This window comes from Cynocephalus volans, chromosome 5 (genome assembly GCF_027409185.1).
Source record: "Cynocephalus volans isolate mCynVol1 chromosome 5, mCynVol1.pri, whole genome shotgun sequence".
Taxonomy (NCBI): Eukaryota; Metazoa; Chordata; class Mammalia; order Dermoptera; family Cynocephalidae; genus Cynocephalus; species Cynocephalus volans.
In genome coordinates, this window is record NC_084464.1 from 78907921 (window position 1) to 78925274 (window position 17354).

Here is a 17354-nt window from a genome sequence, read left to right on the forward strand (position 1 = left end):
CAATATTTTATTTTATTTGACTTTATGAAAAAAATCATAAAGAAGGTGTGTAAAGTTCTTATGCGTGAGATAAAATGTCACTTACATTTTAAGTCATCCATACTGCTTCAGCTGTTTTTATTCCAGAGTGCCTCAGTACAGGCTTTCAAATATCTATCTCTAAAGGCAAATTGCCCCCTTTACAGAAATACATATTAGACAGGAACTCTTTGAATTTAGAATATCTTGATTACTTTTTTTTGCCATCTTAACCATTTTTAAGTGTACAGTTCAGTGACATTAAGAACATTAATACCGTGCAACCATCACTGCCATCCATCTCACGAACTCTTCATCTTGCAAAACTGAAACTGTACTCATTAAACAGCAACTCTCCATTCCCTCCTCTCCCCCAGCCCCTGGCAACCACCATCCTACTCTAGGTCTCTGTGATTTTTGACTACTTTAAGCACCTTATGTCACTGAAATCATACAGTATTTGCCTTTTGTGACTGGCTTTTGTGACTCAGCCAAGTTTCATCCATATTGTAGCATATGTGAGAATTTCTTTCCTTTAAGGCTGATTCCATTGTTTGTATATACCACATTTTGTTTATCCATTCATCTGTCAATAGAGAAAAATATCTTGATTACTTTTTTAAAAAGTTTCCCTGAAATCAGTATTTTGATATATTCCTTTCTTTGGTACAAAGAGGTTTTTAACACCTCAGAGCAATGAGCTCTAGTTTAAATTGGGATGCCAGAGAGCTATGCTTTTGTTTTGTAAAATGGAAGAACTATTGTGTAATCAGGCTTATTCTCAAGCAGATCTATTTTAGGGAAGAGTGAAATGGAAGTCAAAATGTGGAAATCTATTTCTTCAAAACTACAAGTGCACTTGGGCAGTCTTCCAGAACGCTCAAGGGTATGCTTACCCCATTCTGAAGACCTCTGCTCTGTGGTTTGTTTTCTCTAAGGACTCCAGCTGCTTGTCATGGAATCCTATAAATGCCTCTAAAGCTAGTTTGATGCTTTCTTCCAGTAGAAAGGCCTTGTTGGGTTTCCCTGCTCAGTTGATTAGCATTAGATCAGACCTTCTTTGTAAAATTACAAGCATAAAAATGGACAGTTTTCCCTATATATTATTTTTTTTCTGACTACCATATTTATTACTCTTTTATATATTAAATGAGTTGAGAACAAAATAGCATCACTGCTTGCTTCTTACCACGTGTTCTTCAAGTTTCAATTCAGATTATCTTTTCAGCATTCAAAAACAGGATGCAGAATATCATGCGACATATTTTAGTTTGGCACTTCTGTATCAAACCAGTTTTCCCTCCCAAAAATTGAAAGTTATTTTCTGTTAAGCAGAATCCCTTTCATGCCAGCACTGTTCCATAAAAGTAGCAGTATGTCCAGAGAAAGACAAGTCTCCAGTGGAGCCAGGCTGATTTTCAGATCTGTTGTAGACTTTCAGTTTTCGTTTTGGTTGTCCACACTGTACAAATTATGCATGCTGTAATTATGCAAAGTTCAATAACTTGACTAGAACGTAAACAAGTTTTTAATTTCCAGTGTAAATGTAGAGGATATTGACTAAGAAGTTATTAATGAGATAGAAATAAAACACATGTAGTTTAGAGGATCAAAGTCCTTAATGTAGTTTAGAGGACCAACTGTAGTTTAGGAGGCCAAAGCCTCTAGTTTAGGGGGCCAAGCCCAACCCTTTGGGAAAACAGGTAGGAATGCTAACATTGAAAAAGACCAGAAAACTTTCACAGGACTAAATCCTTTGATGTAGATAAGAGATTGAAGCACAGCAAAAAATGTTTGCTCAGGGGTAGTTGCTCTTAGTTCAGCTAAACCTAAATGATAGGAAAGTATGTAAGAGAAAATCTTCAAGGATATTCTGCTAGTTAGTGCTGGGGGAACTATCCACATCTCACCCTAAACTGTTTCTTTGAGTTTCTTGGGGAGATAAGAGCTTTGGTGATTACTTCATTGTTTCCTTTTGTACATCACATAGCTTATTTTTATGACTCCTTTTGATGGTAAATTGCTTGAACTATTTTAAACTACACTGCTTAATGAAGATTGTCACATAGCCAATTTGTTTATGTTTTCACTATGATTGATTAATCATCTGTTTTTCTTCTGTAGCTTACTTGTCTTTACAATAAAAATTTAAGCCAAAACTGACTCGTCTGTGCCTGGGCTCTCCTTTCTTGAAGGAGTTTTCCTCGTTGCAGTACCTTTGGGCTTCTCATTGCTCTGAATACATGGGCTCTGAGAAATCTTTTGTGTCTCCCTCACTCTGCGAGAGGTGACGTGTAAATATGTACGTAATTAAAAGATGTTTTTCTATTAGTGGTGACTGGATGATTGAAACTAACTGTAAAGAAATATTTTGCCACATTTAAGCTATATTGTCGAGGTTATGAGTTTAGTGCTTCTTAGCAGGTGCAGCTCTAGTTGAAAAGGGAGGGTTTGCACACATGCATAGAAACGAGTTTGAAATTACTACTTTCACTTAGCCTTCTTTTTACAGATGAGTTCCAGGGAAGTAAAATGATGTATTCCCAGCTACACTGTATAAAAGTAGGCAAAGTTGTTAACTCCCAGGCATATGTTTTCTCTAATATAATATGTTGCCTTAAGTTCTGGAGTAAGTTTTTGACCAAATAATTTAAGGCAGCTTAAAGGAGAGAATAAAAAAGTTTATAAATGGCATAAATTGAAGTTTTAATTATGGAACTATTACCTCCATCTTTCAAAATTATAAGCAAAATAAATTGACTATGCCCCATCTTTTTTATGCAGTAAATGGATTTACCAGTATTACCTTTCAATCCTATAAGTACCTCTTAGAACCAAAGGCAGTGGGAGGTTGTTTTTTTCTCATTTATAGCAAGTACTTTAATCACTCAACTTTTTTTCTAAGCCCTAGATAACAACATAAACGAGAAATGGAGGGTCCTTTGGCTAGAAAGGGTCAGCTTCCGCAAATCGTGTATGTTGTTGCTGTGGCTCCTGAGTGCTTTCAGTCCCCTTTCTGTCTTGTGTTCTTATTCTAACAGGCTGCAAGGCCACATTCCGGCCCGCAGCAGAGGCCCAGCCTGAGGCCAAGCCAGTGATGGCACTAGAGGGAGCTGCTTTCCCCCCCTGGTGGGAGCGTGTGTCTGTCATGGAGTCAGCCTAGAGGTTGGAGCAGAGAGGATGAGAAAGTGAAGTCCTGCTCACTTCAGTGGCTCAAGGATCTCCTCCAGCAAAGGGCACAAATCGTTATTAGAAAGTAGAAAATAAACATGAGGGTTTTAATCCTCTTAAATAAAATTTAAAAATTAAACATTAACATTTAAAGTATAGATGGTCCCTGACATGCAATCATTTGATTACGGATTTTCCCAGTCTACCATAGTGCTAAAGCAATATGCATTCAATGGAAACCGTCCTTTGACTACCCACAAAACCATTCTGCTTTTCAGTTTCAGTACAGTATTCAATCAATTACATGATGTATTCAACACTTTATTATAAAATAGGCTTTGTGTTAAATAATTTTGCCCAACTGTAGGCTAATGTAAGTGTTCTGAGCACACTTAAGTTAGGCCAGGCTAAGCTTTGTTCAGTAGATTAGGTGTGTATTAAATATATATTGGACTTACAATATTTTCAACTTATGAAGGGCTTGTCAGGACGTAATGCCCATCATAAATTGAGGAACATCTGTATCCCAAGCATGCAGTCCTTATATTTTGAGAAAATCCATCTTACCAGGGAATATACCTTGAGGTCATGAGTAACTAGTTGCATATAGATTTAAACATTTCTACATTTAGATGAACAAAACAGGGAAAAAGGAATGGATTTTTGTCAAACTCAATTACTGGCCAAATAAAGGTGATGTGAACTGTTAAAGTACATATGTTCTATTACACCTCTTGCTGTGTAACAGAGATGCAAAAAAGATTACTCAAAGCAATATGAATGCAATGAGAAGCCTGAAGGAACTGCACCTCAGCAACTCCTCTGTTAGAAGGAGAAACTGCGTACAGCCCTGAGTTGGTTTCTGCTTCAGTTTTTATTTCAAAGATAAGGAAATTACAGGAAAAGAAAAGATGGTTAATCAATCATAGTAAGAACATAAAGAAATTGGTTATGTAACAATCGTCATCCAAGCATGCATGGTTCAAAATAGTTTAAACAATATACCATCAAAAGAGTCATAAATCTAAGCTATGCGACATGCAAAAGAAACAATAAGATAATCATTAAGATGCCCTACTTCTTGAGAAACTCAAAGAAATAGTTTAAAGCAAAATGGGGAACAACCCCCATGTACTAACTAATCTAGCAAAACGTCCTTGGAAATCTTAACTCACATATTTTCCCATCATTTAAGTTTTGTTGTATTAAGGGTTATTGCCTTCAGAACAATCCCTGTTTTGTTTCAGATCTCTTGTTCACGTTAAAGGTTTTAGACCTGTGTAAGTTTCCTTCTCACATAATCTTCCAACGAACCCATTATATTAACAATCAGTGTATATACTGATTGTTACCTAAACGGTGATTAGAATTGATTTGGTGGGCTCTTGCCCTCTAAATGTAGGCTCTTGCCTCCTATCCAAGGACTTTTGTCCCATACATGCATTACCTAAAAACCCTATCTAATAATCAAATAGGAATCAAGATTTCTAACCCTCTATAACATTCATTTCATAATTCCTCAGAAAAGCCACGTCTATCATTTTTAGCAGCTAGATAGTGACGGATTATAAATGAACTCACATATGTTCTTCAGAAAGGTCATCATACTTTTCATTTTTAAAGTAAGAAAAATGTTTCAACTCTTGCTTTTCCTTCACTGAGTGACATGCATAGCAGGCTATGTATGCCAGCAACTTGTGTGGGACACTGAGCTGCAGGAGACACACAGTGCAGGTGGACATGTCCAGGTAGCCAAACAGAATTCCTGAAGACCTTTTATTTGTTTGAAATACTTGGATGACACCAGAGTTTGAGCAGACATAATATGATTGTTACTCTAGAGGTCCTGTAATGTCCCGTTGGCCCTCTTCTATAAGTATGTGGGACTATTAAATATGTAGTACTAAAAATCAGTGAACAGACTCCCAAATTAGAGTTCATTAATGCAATGGTGCAATCAGCTTAATTTTCTTTTTAGCCACTGGTTACTTAAGCTTTCCAACAAGGTTTAGGAAAAGGTCAAATTTATTCACAGATGAGAAAAGATGAACCAGCCTTTCAAGAGTTATAGTTAGTGACTTAAAAAAACAAAAACCCTGCAAGAGGCAGCTGAGCTTCCTTCACCACCCCCATGAGGGCAGGTTTCAGGATATGCCCTGTGTAGCTTGTACCCCATCTTGCTAACTAGTGCCACTGTGCCCCGCTCCTTCCCCTCAACCTGGAACAAGGCCTCAGGTTCCTAAAGATCTAACTTAGCTTCGACAGGGTTCAACTTGAGCCATGCTTTGTGAACACCTTTTGAATTTGGACTTCAGTTATTACGAGCCCCTCATAGAAGTTCTTCAGGTGAGGGTTATCATCTTTAATCTCTTCTTTTGGAACACATTGTATTGCCTTTTCCAAAATGTCTGCAACCTCCAAATCTTGCAGAAGCCCTGAATGTCATATAATTTTGCCTCCTCCACCAATTTTTGGCTCCTCTGCTGCAAGTTCTCAGTATCTGCCAAAGCTCATATTTTTTGCATAGTCGCTTTTAGCTGTTCTTCTAAGTAGATCTTCTCTTCCAGGAGTATCTTCTCTGCAGAGGGAGGATCTCTCTTCTGTTTGTTTTGACCCATGTCCTCTTCCAAGTTCTGGCTATTGCTCTTTTGTTTTGTAGCTACACACAACAACAGAGGAGAGGGCCTGAGAGACAAGGCCAAAGTGGGGAGACTGCAGCACACCAATGGCCAGGACAGCTGCTGCCTATCGCCCTCACTCTGTTTTCCTTATACCTTCATCCTGAAGGTTCTCGTGTCACGTAAAACAATGATACAATAAAATATGTTATGGCTTTTCTCCATATTAATCTGTTTAACAGTTGATTTTCCAGAGAACCTTCAGGCAGTTGAAGGGGAAGTTTTCATGTGGCCCCTACAGTGGGTATATATTTTATCTAGTTGATTTTATGTCTTATTCTTTATATTTCATGTTTGTGTGGCCCCTACAGTGGGTATATATTTTATCTAGTTGATTTTAGGTCTTATTCTTTATATTTCATGTTTGTCTCTAGTAACTGAGTCATTCAACAAATACTAGTAGTTGAGTGACTGTGTGTCAGGCTGTGCTCTAGACTCTTGGGATATATTGATAAACGAAGATTCTTGTCCTCCTGGAGCTTACATTCTGTCAGGGAGGGAGAAACAAGCAATAGACAATAAACATAATACATAGATAAATGATCTCATGTAGTAGACGATCAGCTCTATTGAAAAAGGAAAAATAGGGCAAGAGGGATCAGGAATGAGGAATGGTACAATACTAAAATATGAGAAAATGACATTTGAGCAAAGACTTAAGGAAGGAGATATCCAGGGAAAGAGTGTTCCTTGCCAAAGGAAAAGCTAATGCAAAGGACCTAAGGTGGGACCATGCCTAGTTCTTCAAACAATAGCCAGCATGGCTAGGGCATGTGAAGTTTGAGATGTCGTGTCCATTATCAACTTACTATCTCTCAGCTCCAAAACACCCTTCCAAATTTACTCTCTGATAAACAACTGAATTCCTTTAAGCATTTCTTCTTAAGTGACCACTATGTCGAGCTTTCTCAGTAGAGGTTGGAAGGACATTGCAGAAGAAAGAGGCTTCCTGTAATTTTCAGCATAAGAGAGGGAGTGGAAGAGGGCCGAGGGGAAAGAGGTCAGCTTTGTGTGTGAGAACATCAAGTAGAGCCTATGTCAGCCACAGGCCCAGAAAGTGATCCCTCTGTGACCTTGCAGCCTCAGTCTGTCCATAACCTGTCCACAGCCTTCTAGACAGGGAAACAAACATCCCCCCTGGCCTGCATACAGCTATCTGTGGGCAAGAGGGCCACATACCAAGCAGCTGATCCTTCTTTTAGCTCTTGTATATAGCCCAGCTATGGCCCAGGACGTCCACACAGAGCTGCTACTCCCTCTACAAGTCCCCCATCTTGCACAGCCCATGCTCTCTGGAGGCCTTCTGCACTCGAGGTCTGAATCCCTTCCAAGTTTATTCTTCCTTTGGTACTTCCTCACAGCCCTATAGTACCATACAGAGTTTTCTTATGTCTTATAGTTATTCTTTTATAATAGTTAATTATTCTTGAATTAAAATCCCATTTACAAACTTTAAATGGGAAAGAAAAAAAAGATAAAATCCTCTGTTTAACCAGCTGTGTAATTTTTGTTTTCCTCTTTTTTTCTCAATTTTACTTATATTTATTTTTGTGAGGTACAATGTGTTATTTCATTACATGCATATACTGCACAATGAATCGCTTAGGGTAGATAGCATAGTTTTGTCCCCCTTCTCCTCCACCCACTCCTCTCCCCTCCCAGCCTCTGACAATCATTATTCTACTCTTAACTTCTATGAGAGCCATTTTTTTTTTTAAGATTCCCCATATGAGTGATATCATGAGGTATATGTCTTTCTGTGCCTGACTTCCTTCACTTAACTGATGGTTTCCAGCTCAATCCATGTTGCTGCAAATGATAGGATATAATTTTTCTTTATAGCTATGTAGTATTCCATTGTGTATATGTATGTTTTTAATTAATTTTTTTTTTTTGGTGGCTGGCTGGTCTGGGGAACCAAACCCTTGACCTCGGTGTTACAAGGCTGCCCTCTAACCAACTGAGCTAACTGGCCAGTCCTATTAGTGATTTTTATTAACAAACCTTTAGGGGTGAAGTTTTCCTTTAGCTCCCACATCCAATGTCCATTAAATGGCTAATATGCACAATTGAATATTATATAACAGTATTAAAAAGTGAGATAGATTCATAAACACCGGCACGGAAACACATTGTTAAGTGGAAAGAAGCAAACTGTAAAACAGTATAATCACAGTATATGTACAAAATAATAGTAGCATTAGTTATGTATAAAAAAATTAGAAAGCATTAGCAAAAAAGTGCTGATAATAATCATGGGGTGGGGAGGCAGGGCCTGGTGGAAGTTATGGGTTCTTTAACTTCCAAGTTTTGTATTTGTAAGGTTTAAATTCAGTATAAAGAACGTTTATGACTAATGTAACAGGACAACAAAATTATATATTTGGTCATTTTAATAAAGTCAAAGAACAAAATTACAACAAATTTAGTTAAAGATCTCAGTTGGCTTTGTTGTGATTCTAGAATTGGCCAACACGTTATTCCATAAAATAGAATAAGTGGTTCCAAGGAACCAAGCAGATGATGTTGGTTTTATAGACAGAAAGAGGTTAAGGAAAGCAGAAACAAAGAAGAAAAAGCGGATTGGTCATTCCAAAGTTATTTTCCTTGTAAGGTGGGAACAAGGAGACTGAACAATAGGAAAATAACGGATCAGTTAACATCAGTTTTGTGTAAGGATTAAAGCAGAGGGAACTTCATTACCATATCTATTGAAGATTTAGACTGGCATGTTTGGCAAACTGGCTGTTATCTCTTTCTCCCGACTTCTTAGAAGGAGAAAGAAATAACAGACCACAATCTAAGTGTCTAGAACTTAGCAGGGCTGACTCCATTTTGGTTTTTCAGTCTGTTCCGTTGGGGTCTAGTGCAGGAACCTAGCCCAAGACAATAGCCTCCGATGATTTTTATTAAACAGCCATCATGAATCTTTCATCCACAAATATATTTGTCTGGGGTTTTGTTTTGTTTTATTTTTGGCAGCTGGCCCGAAGGGGTATCCAAATCCTTGCCCTTAGTGTTATCAGCACCAAGCTCTTCCAAGCAAGCCACCGGCCAGCTCCACAAGTATGTCCGAATTCGTTACTAATCTATTCCTATCTTCAGACTTCAGTTTTTATAGACAAACAGAAGTCAAGATGTACCATAAAATTCAAAGTATCTGATAAGGCAAAGCGATCAAATTCATTGCTCATAAGTGGTCACCTGGCGAATAGCACTGCAACGCCCGGGAAAGAAGAGAAGATGATCTTTAGTCAGAGTCCGCAACCCAGAACCATAAGCAATCAAATACCGGCAGGCACCGGGAAAGGGAGCATACACCGACCCCGCCACCTGCGTCGTTATGCTATCTTCCTTTGCCGGTGAGTCGCGCCAAACCACCAATCAGCGGCGACGCTGGACGTAGACGTGCTGTGCCGTGACATCAGGCAAGATGGCTGCGCCCTATAGATTTCCTCTCATCGCCTAGGTTTTTTGCCGCTCGCTGTGTCAGGTTCAAAGTTAGACTCTGGCTTTCACCCACCATGTTATACCTCCGAGGATGTGGCCGCTGGGTCGCGGCTTCCCTCACCAAACAGCAGCTTCCGTTAGCCCGGTTCAGCGGGGACAGCGCGGCTCCTCGGACTCCGCATTTCGACGTGGTAGTCATCGGTGGAGGACATGCCGGGACCGAGGCGGCCGCCGCCGCCGCCCGGTGCGGCTCCCGGACTCTGCTCCTCACGCACCGAGTGGACACGATTGGTAAAGAGCGCACGGGGTGTGGAGCTTGGTATAGGACGCAGGTTGCCAGTGTCCCCCCTTTTCTCCTCCCAGTGCCTGATATGCGCGACCTCCTCCCTCGCCCAAAACGAATGAGACTCCTAGCTCCTGTGGTTTTAAACTTGATTTGTGTCTTGCAGGGAACAGGCAGGCCCGGGCCAGAACTCTGTATTAGTCTAGTCTGTGGACCACCGATTGTGTTTGCTTTTTGGTAAACTATTTTTTGCAAACAGAAGCAGTCGGGAAAGGGGGAAACGTTCGGAATCCTCGCTGGTAGCTTCTTAGTTCATTACTGCGTCTACCTACCTTCTGCTATCTTGTTACATAAGGGATGAGTTAACATTGTTAATACTCATTTGTTAAACCACCGTTGTGTTTTTATTGAGCTTTTGTGAAGCCCTTCTGAAGAACGATGCCATTTACTGCATCCTGTAGTTTACTGGGTGTTTGTTTCCCAGGTTTTGCTTAGGACCCAGGAGTACTTTTTTTGCTCTTAATAGGTAATGGTTGGACGGCCGTAATCTAAAGCAAGACCGCTTTAACATCATGAGAGATAATAGCTAAAACATCTTGTAATTATTCTTGCGTATGTATTTTCTCCTACATTTTGCTTAGGAGTGAACAATAAGTGGAATATTAACTGTGTTTTGTAAAAATTGTGAATAAGTCACATATTTGTATACCAAAATACTTTGGTTTTGGTTTTGTTGTTGGCGGCTGGCGAGTATAGGGATAGACGGCTGTACCTTGGTGTGATCGGCATCGCTCTAGTCAACTGAGCTAACCGGCCAGCCCGTACACTAAAATACTTTTTAGAAATTATCATTCAGCTCGCACCTGTGGTGAAATGTACACTGTTAATAGCGATTCTTTTAGGGGATAGGAGACTATATGAATACCCAAAAGATTAAAGCTTTTCTTCATTATACATTTCAGTGTTTTTTACATTTTTTAAGAACAAAGACCTGGTATCTCTACTACCCTTGCGATTAAAAAAAAAAAAAAAGAATCTAATGATCAAAAAAGTGTTATTGAACTAAGGTGATTGTTAAATAGTATAAGTAATGTACTTCTGTCAGAAATAAAGAGATTCACATAGAAACCCATATTCTTCTACCAGCACTGTGTGATCTAAGTGTTCTGTTTGGATTAATACATTTTAGAGATATTTTAATAATTCTTTTTTTTTTTTAAAGATGATCGGTAAGGGGATCTTAACCCTTGACTTGGTGTTGTCAGCACCTTGCTCACCCAGTGAGCTAACCGGCCATCCCTATATGGGATCTGAACCCGGGGCCTTGGTGTTATCAGCACCACACTCTCCCTAGTGAGCCACGGGCCGGCCCTTAATAATTCTTATAGATGGACTTCGTGAATGACAATTCTGTCTTAAAATGAAAGTCCCGGGGCCGACCCCGTGGCTTACTTGGGAGAGTGCGGCGCTGGGAGCGCAGCAGCGCTCCCGCCGCGGGTTCGGATCCGGCGGCCGGTCACAAAGTTCCATTTTTTGAGGTAATTTGATATAGCGGAAATTGTCCTGTTGTAATTCAGTCATATCATCTTCTGTTACCTTCTCCTTCTGAAGTCAGAGACAAAGTTTATTTTATACTAACCTGGAAAATAATGCTTTTTGGCAAACTATTTTTAGCCGTTTACAACAAAAGAAAAAGGCTTTCTGGGCTCGTTTATTCAGTATTCTATCACCTATGCATTTCATGGACTGTGTTCCCCATTAAAGAAACTGTTAGAGAAAATGAACAAACGAAGAAAAAAAGAAAGGAGGAAAAAAAAAAAAGAAATTGTTATATATACTGAATTCTAATCTAGTCTTCACTGTGTACCAGCTGGACAAAGGACAGTTTTTCTAAGCCTCAGTTTCTTTCTCTCTGAAATAGAAATAACAACAGTACCAACCTCATAGGGTTGCTGTAAAGTTTAAGTTAGAAAATACATGGAAATCACCTGAAACAGTACCTGGCCCATATTAAGTGGTCAGATATTAACTATTGTTTTGTTTTTGATTGTTTTAGCTATTGTTTTACCATCAGCTTTTCTACTTTGCTGACTTAAATTCTTTAGTAGAGGGAGAAATGGGCTGACTGATACATTTCTACTACCACTGCCCACCCAAGTACTGGTACTACACTTCAGATGTTAGTAGGCTCTAATTATCTTTTAATTCTTTTTTTCCACAAACTTTTTGAAGTACCCTTGTTATTTAAGAGCACAGATGACCAATAGACTTTATTTCTTATACCAACTCCAAATAATTGGGAATAAATGCTGGCTTCTGGAGTGCTGTGTTAAGAAAGATTTTGAGGGCTAAGTTTAAAAGAGTGACATGTCTAACTTTCATGCCTATAAGGAGAGGGGCTCAGCATTGATACATAAATTTCCATGAGAAAAAGTTTTCAGCAATTTACAAGATGAGGATTTCTTTGCACTTGACTTTCACAAATATAAGCTTTATAAATAGATATATCATAATACAAACTATATCAATAAAATGCCTAGAAGTTGTTTAGTGATATGAGGAAGTGATGGAGTTTTAGTAGTTTACCCTTAGGGTTATTTTTTTTCCTCCAGTGTATGAGGAGATTCATTCTGGGGATGAAAGCTTGAGAAAAATGTCAGAAATTAGTGAGAGTCAGAGATTTTTAAAAAATTAACTGATAGGTAATGAGAGTTAAAAGCTAAGTCATTTTGATGAGTACCAGTATCTAAAGCAGAGACCACAACTTCAGATGCTTGCAGCCAGACACATAATTTAAATGTGAAACTGGGTGAAGATAAGACAACATCGAGTAAAGGGAACAGTGGTGATCTTGGAAAGTACATTCCCATTCAGTACTTTGTTTATTTTTAATAAAAGCCTTGTATATTCCAAGCAAAACATCACAGGCAAGCCACTGGGTTATGACCTCTGATCTAAAAGTGTCCTCTAGGAAAATGGGAAGAGTATTACATAAAAGTGGTACATAGTAACAGAAAAAAATCATACTTGGTGATGTCATTCTACATCTGTGGTTTATATTTTGGGTACTTATTCATAACAGACAATTCATATGTTTCAGATGTGATTAAGTTATTGTGTGTTTGGTTTTATTCTAAACAAGAAAGTCCTTGTCTGAGATATTTGCAGTTGATATGATGTCTGGGAGAGGGAGAAGTGGGTAGAGGTATGTGTTGTGAGATTGGACCTGAGTCATAATTGAGAATTCTTTACACTGTTCTTTGTACTTTTTATTTTTTGTTTCTACAATAAAACATTATAACATTCTTATATGAAACAGTATGTTGAATTAGAAACTCAGAAATACAAGTTGGTTGCTTTTTTTTTTTGGCAGCTGGCTGATGTCGGGTTCTGCCAAACTCTTGACCTCAGTGTTATAAGGTGGTGTTCCAACCAACTGAGCCAACTGCCTATTGATTTTATACAAAGTGTATGGAACACTTTTCTATTCCTCTAAGGATATCCATGTATGGATACTTATATAAATAGTAATATTTTACACATTTGAGAAAATAATGAGTATGGAAGAGTTTTTAATGTTGCTGGTGATAGAAAAAATATTTTGGATTAAAAATAAATATAAAAACACAATTCAGGGCCGGCCCGTGGCTCACTCGGGAGAGTGCGGTGCTGATAATACCAAGGCCCCGGGTTCGGATCCCATATACGGATGGCCGGTTCGCTCACTGGCTGAGCGTGGTGCTGACAACACCAAGTCAAGGGTTAAGATCCCCTTACCGGTCATCTTTAAAAAAAAAAAAAAAAACACAATTCAATGAATTATGTGATTTTTAAAAATGAAAGATCAGAGGCAGAGAATATTCTATACTGACCTAGGAAATAAATTAGAATAATTATTAGTAAATGTTACTTATTGCTTACACTGTGCCAGACCCTGTATTAAGTGATTTACACAGACGAATATTGTCTCATTTTGCAAGTAACAGAACATTCTTATGCAACTGGTTTAAACAAAAAGGAGAATTTATTATCTAACAAGAAGTCTGCAGGTAGATCAACTCTAAGGTTGGTTAATTCAACAGCCCAACAATGTCCAAAGATTCAGAATCCTCCCATATCTCCATTATGCTACACTTAGCTTGTCTTCAAGCTAGCTATCCTCATGGTTGCAAAATGGCTTCAGAAGTTCCAGATATCACATCCAGAAATGACAACTTTCAACAGAAGAAAGGTATTCTCCTCTCCCCTTTGTATCTCTTTAAAGAGAGAGAGAAAAAAATCTATTCTTTCCTAGAGAATCCTAGGTCCCCACATGACATATTGCCCACTCTTAAATCAGATACTGGCAATTAGGGACAGGATTACCATGATTACCTTATACTAATAAAGATTTACTCCTGAACTGAGGTCAGGTCACACTCCCCAAGCGCAAAGCCTTATAAGGTAGGGTGTTTACCTATTTCAAAGGAAGAAGAAGGAAAATAGTCTACTACAGCTATCATCCTTGTTATTATGGTAGGGAAACTGAGGTATATAGAAAGTTAGGTAACTTGCCAAAATCACAGAGCTAATATGTGGTAGATCAGGATGTTTAGCCAGATCTCTTTTACATACTCATAATCACGCACTCCATGCTCATAATCATGGCACTATTCAGCCTCACTATGGAGACCATAAAATCTTTTGGAGGACTTGATGGTGGTGGCAATGGAGGTGCAGATATTGACACAACTTTTCCACCCCTCCATCTCCCATAAAAATCTTTTGAGGTAACTATATGGGTTTAGACCTCCAAATTTGGATGAATGTAAAGAGAAGGCATAAAATATGGTCTCTACTTTTGAGAAGTTTATAATTTAATTATTTCTGCAAAGAGCAAAAAGAAAACATCACATAGCATTTATGGAAGATGTAATTGATTATAACAGTGAACTAGTGCCAAAGGACTTCTTAAAAGTATGCTGGATATAGGAAAGTTTCATGAAGTAAGGATTCCACATATCAAAGGAAAAAGCAACCTAATGAAAGTAAAAATATGCATCAGGGAAAGGATTCAATATGTACAATCAACTATATTTCAATTAAAAAAAACTTTTAAAAAGCAGAAAAAATAACCATAAAGGCAGCTAAAAAAATAAAAAAGATTCAAAAGCACGTTCAGGCAGTGGTTAGTCTTCCAGGATGCCCTAGACAACTCTTGCATCCCATTGGGACTTCGAGATTTTCTTTGTAGTGTATGTTTCAAGTTTTCTATTTTTTATCATAGGAGAAAAGGAAATTATTGTAGTCACCTGTACAAACATTTCCTTATTGAACATCCACTATATGCAGGGTGCTCATATATTTATTTTGTTTATGTCTGTTCTTAGGTCAGATGTCCTGTAATCCTTCCTTTGGTGGCATTGGAAAGGGGCATTTAATGAGGGAAGTAGATGCCTTGGATGGCCTGTGCTCACGCATCTGTGACCTGTCTGGTGTACATTACAAAGTATTAAACCGGTGTAAGGGACCAGCTGTATGGGGTCTGAGAGCTCAAATTGATAGGAAACTCTATAAACAGAACATGCAGGTAAGAAATAGGGCATGAGAACAGGAAGGATCGTAGTGTTTGTTAAACTGCTGTGTTTCAACTGGCATTCTCTTTTGACAGAAAGAAATCCTGAATACACCACTGCTCACCGTTCAGGAGGGAGCTGTAGAAGATCTTATTCTTACAGAACCAGAGCCAGAGCACCCTGGAAAATGCCGCGTCAGTGGTGTTGTTTTGGGTATGTACTGGTTATGGATGGTAATAACAGCAGATCAAACTCCATGTGAGAAATTTATTTTAGAACAAAGAATGGAGATGTTCTGCTTATTCTGGGAAATTGTTGTGTTTTCCCTTCCTTTGATGAGGAAAACTATATGAATGATCTTGTTTCTTTTTTCATTTTGACAGTCATGAAGCTCAGTCAAATTCTGGATTCATCAGTACCATTTTAGTGTAGGACTTAATAGCTTGCATATCTGTGTCTTTTCCCCTGGTCTTTCTATTGTAATTTCTATTTTTTCTAGTTCTGACTTTAAATTTTTATTTAAGAGTTGTGTATTAATTTTTTTATCAAAGTAACATACGTACATCACTGTTTTTTTAATTAAATGAAATTTAGAAATTTGTGTGGGAAAACAACTGGCTCCCTCCCTGAATGAAGATAGTCACTTCTATATATACTTCCATATTCCTAAACAAAATGCTTATATTTTTACTTCCTAGATTATCAGTCTTAGACATTACCTATTAACTTTAATCCCTTACTTTCCTTCCCTCTATCCTTCCAGTATACCATGATTTTTGGTTGAGTGTATTTACATTATAATGACTTTTTTTTTTGGCAGCTGGCTGGTATGGGGATCTGAATGATTGATCTTGGTGTTTATTATGATTATTTAAATATTGTTCACTGCAGATCCAAGTAGTACATCATGTTCGTTTCTCTCATATACTACTTTGTTTGCCTTGGGTTAATAATTGCTTTATTTTTCATTTGCTTAGTTTTCCATGTACCTGTCCAACTTTTATTCATCAGAAATATCTATAAAATATCTGTCAATATCATTTTCTTAATACTCAAATATCAAGTAATCTATCAGTTATATTTTTTTTCTTTGATACTTTTTTCCCAAAGACATCAACCACAACCCCAGTCTACTATAATCAGGATGATTGCTCTCTAGACCTTCTGCATAGATGTCATTTTGAGACTTCCGTTCAGTACTTTTTTATGATACATCCCTTGTTTTCTGGAGCTTCAGTCTGTTTCTTTTTTCCTACCTCATTTTGCTGGCACACATCTTCCAGTAGCTCCCTAAGAAAAGATGCATAGTGGGCTGGCCATTTTGCTCAGTTGGTTAGAACATGGCCTTGTAATACCAAGGTCAAGGGTTCAATTCCCTGAAATGGCCAGCTGGCCAAAAGAGAAAAAAGAAAAGACGCATGAGAGGTCAATTTTTTGAGTCCTCATGACGCTGTAGGAGAGGGTCTGGGAGACCCAATAGCTGACCTCAACCTACCCTGTCCTCTTACCAGATTCTTACCAGGAAAGAATTCAAGAGCAGGGTTGCAGTTGAAGATGAGAACAGATTTAATGTAACAGATAAGAGATACAGACTTTGCAGAGAAAGTGCAGTCTAGCTCCAGAGACTAAATAGGGCCTGCACCAAGTTTTACACAAAAGTAAAAAATGCGCACTTAAAATTTAGTACAGAGCACATGCTGGCTCAAGAAAGTAAGCAGCCACCTGATAAAAGTAAGTTTGATACAAAAAGAAAGAAATACACACTCCACAGGCAGAGTGTGGGCCGTCCCCAGAGAATGTGAGCAACCACTCTGCCTTCTGCCAGGATTCAGCTTTTATAGTTTCACTAACTAATATATATTCAAGCTATCTAATGAATATTCAACTAAGGGGTTGGTTCCCAGCTATGTAACATAGTCTTGCACATGCTCAGTTGGTCTCCTTTTAGGGTGTGTTCATTGGTCAAATTCTATCACATGCACTAGAGACATTCAAGAATATTCTGTGCTCTTTAGCACCTCAAGTGGAAGATCATTCAAAGGACAAACTCTTTTCCACTGACCATGCTGGGTCCCTGGGGTCATATAAGCCTGTATAAATTCCTTTTACTGAGCATGCTCAGGTTTGAATAAGTCCACCCCTTTGTGTTCTAAATCTCCCCATGTTGGTGCTGAAAATAGGTCCAATAAGCAACAGTAA

The 17354-nt window shown here is 38.4% G+C and overlaps 1 protein-coding gene and 1 pseudogene across 1 annotated transcript in view; one reads left to right on the top strand and one right to left on the bottom strand.

Moving 5' to 3' along the window:
• Positions 1-5268: 5268 nt before the first annotated feature.
• On the bottom strand, positions 5269-9292 carry LOC134379085 (grpE protein homolog 1, mitochondrial-like; annotated as a pseudogene).
• Positions 9292-17354, top strand: part of MTO1 (mitochondrial tRNA translation optimization 1) — a 30753-nt gene continuing 22690 nt past the window's right edge. Inside the window, exons 1-3 of the mRNA XM_063096967.1 lie at positions 9292-9608; positions 14970-15169; positions 15251-15368. Of these exons, the coding sequence (XP_062953037.1) occupies positions 9392-9608; positions 14970-15169; positions 15251-15368 (535 nt within the window). The 5' untranslated portion in view covers positions 9292-9391. The remainder of the gene's footprint in view (positions 9609-14969; positions 15170-15250; positions 15369-17354) is intronic.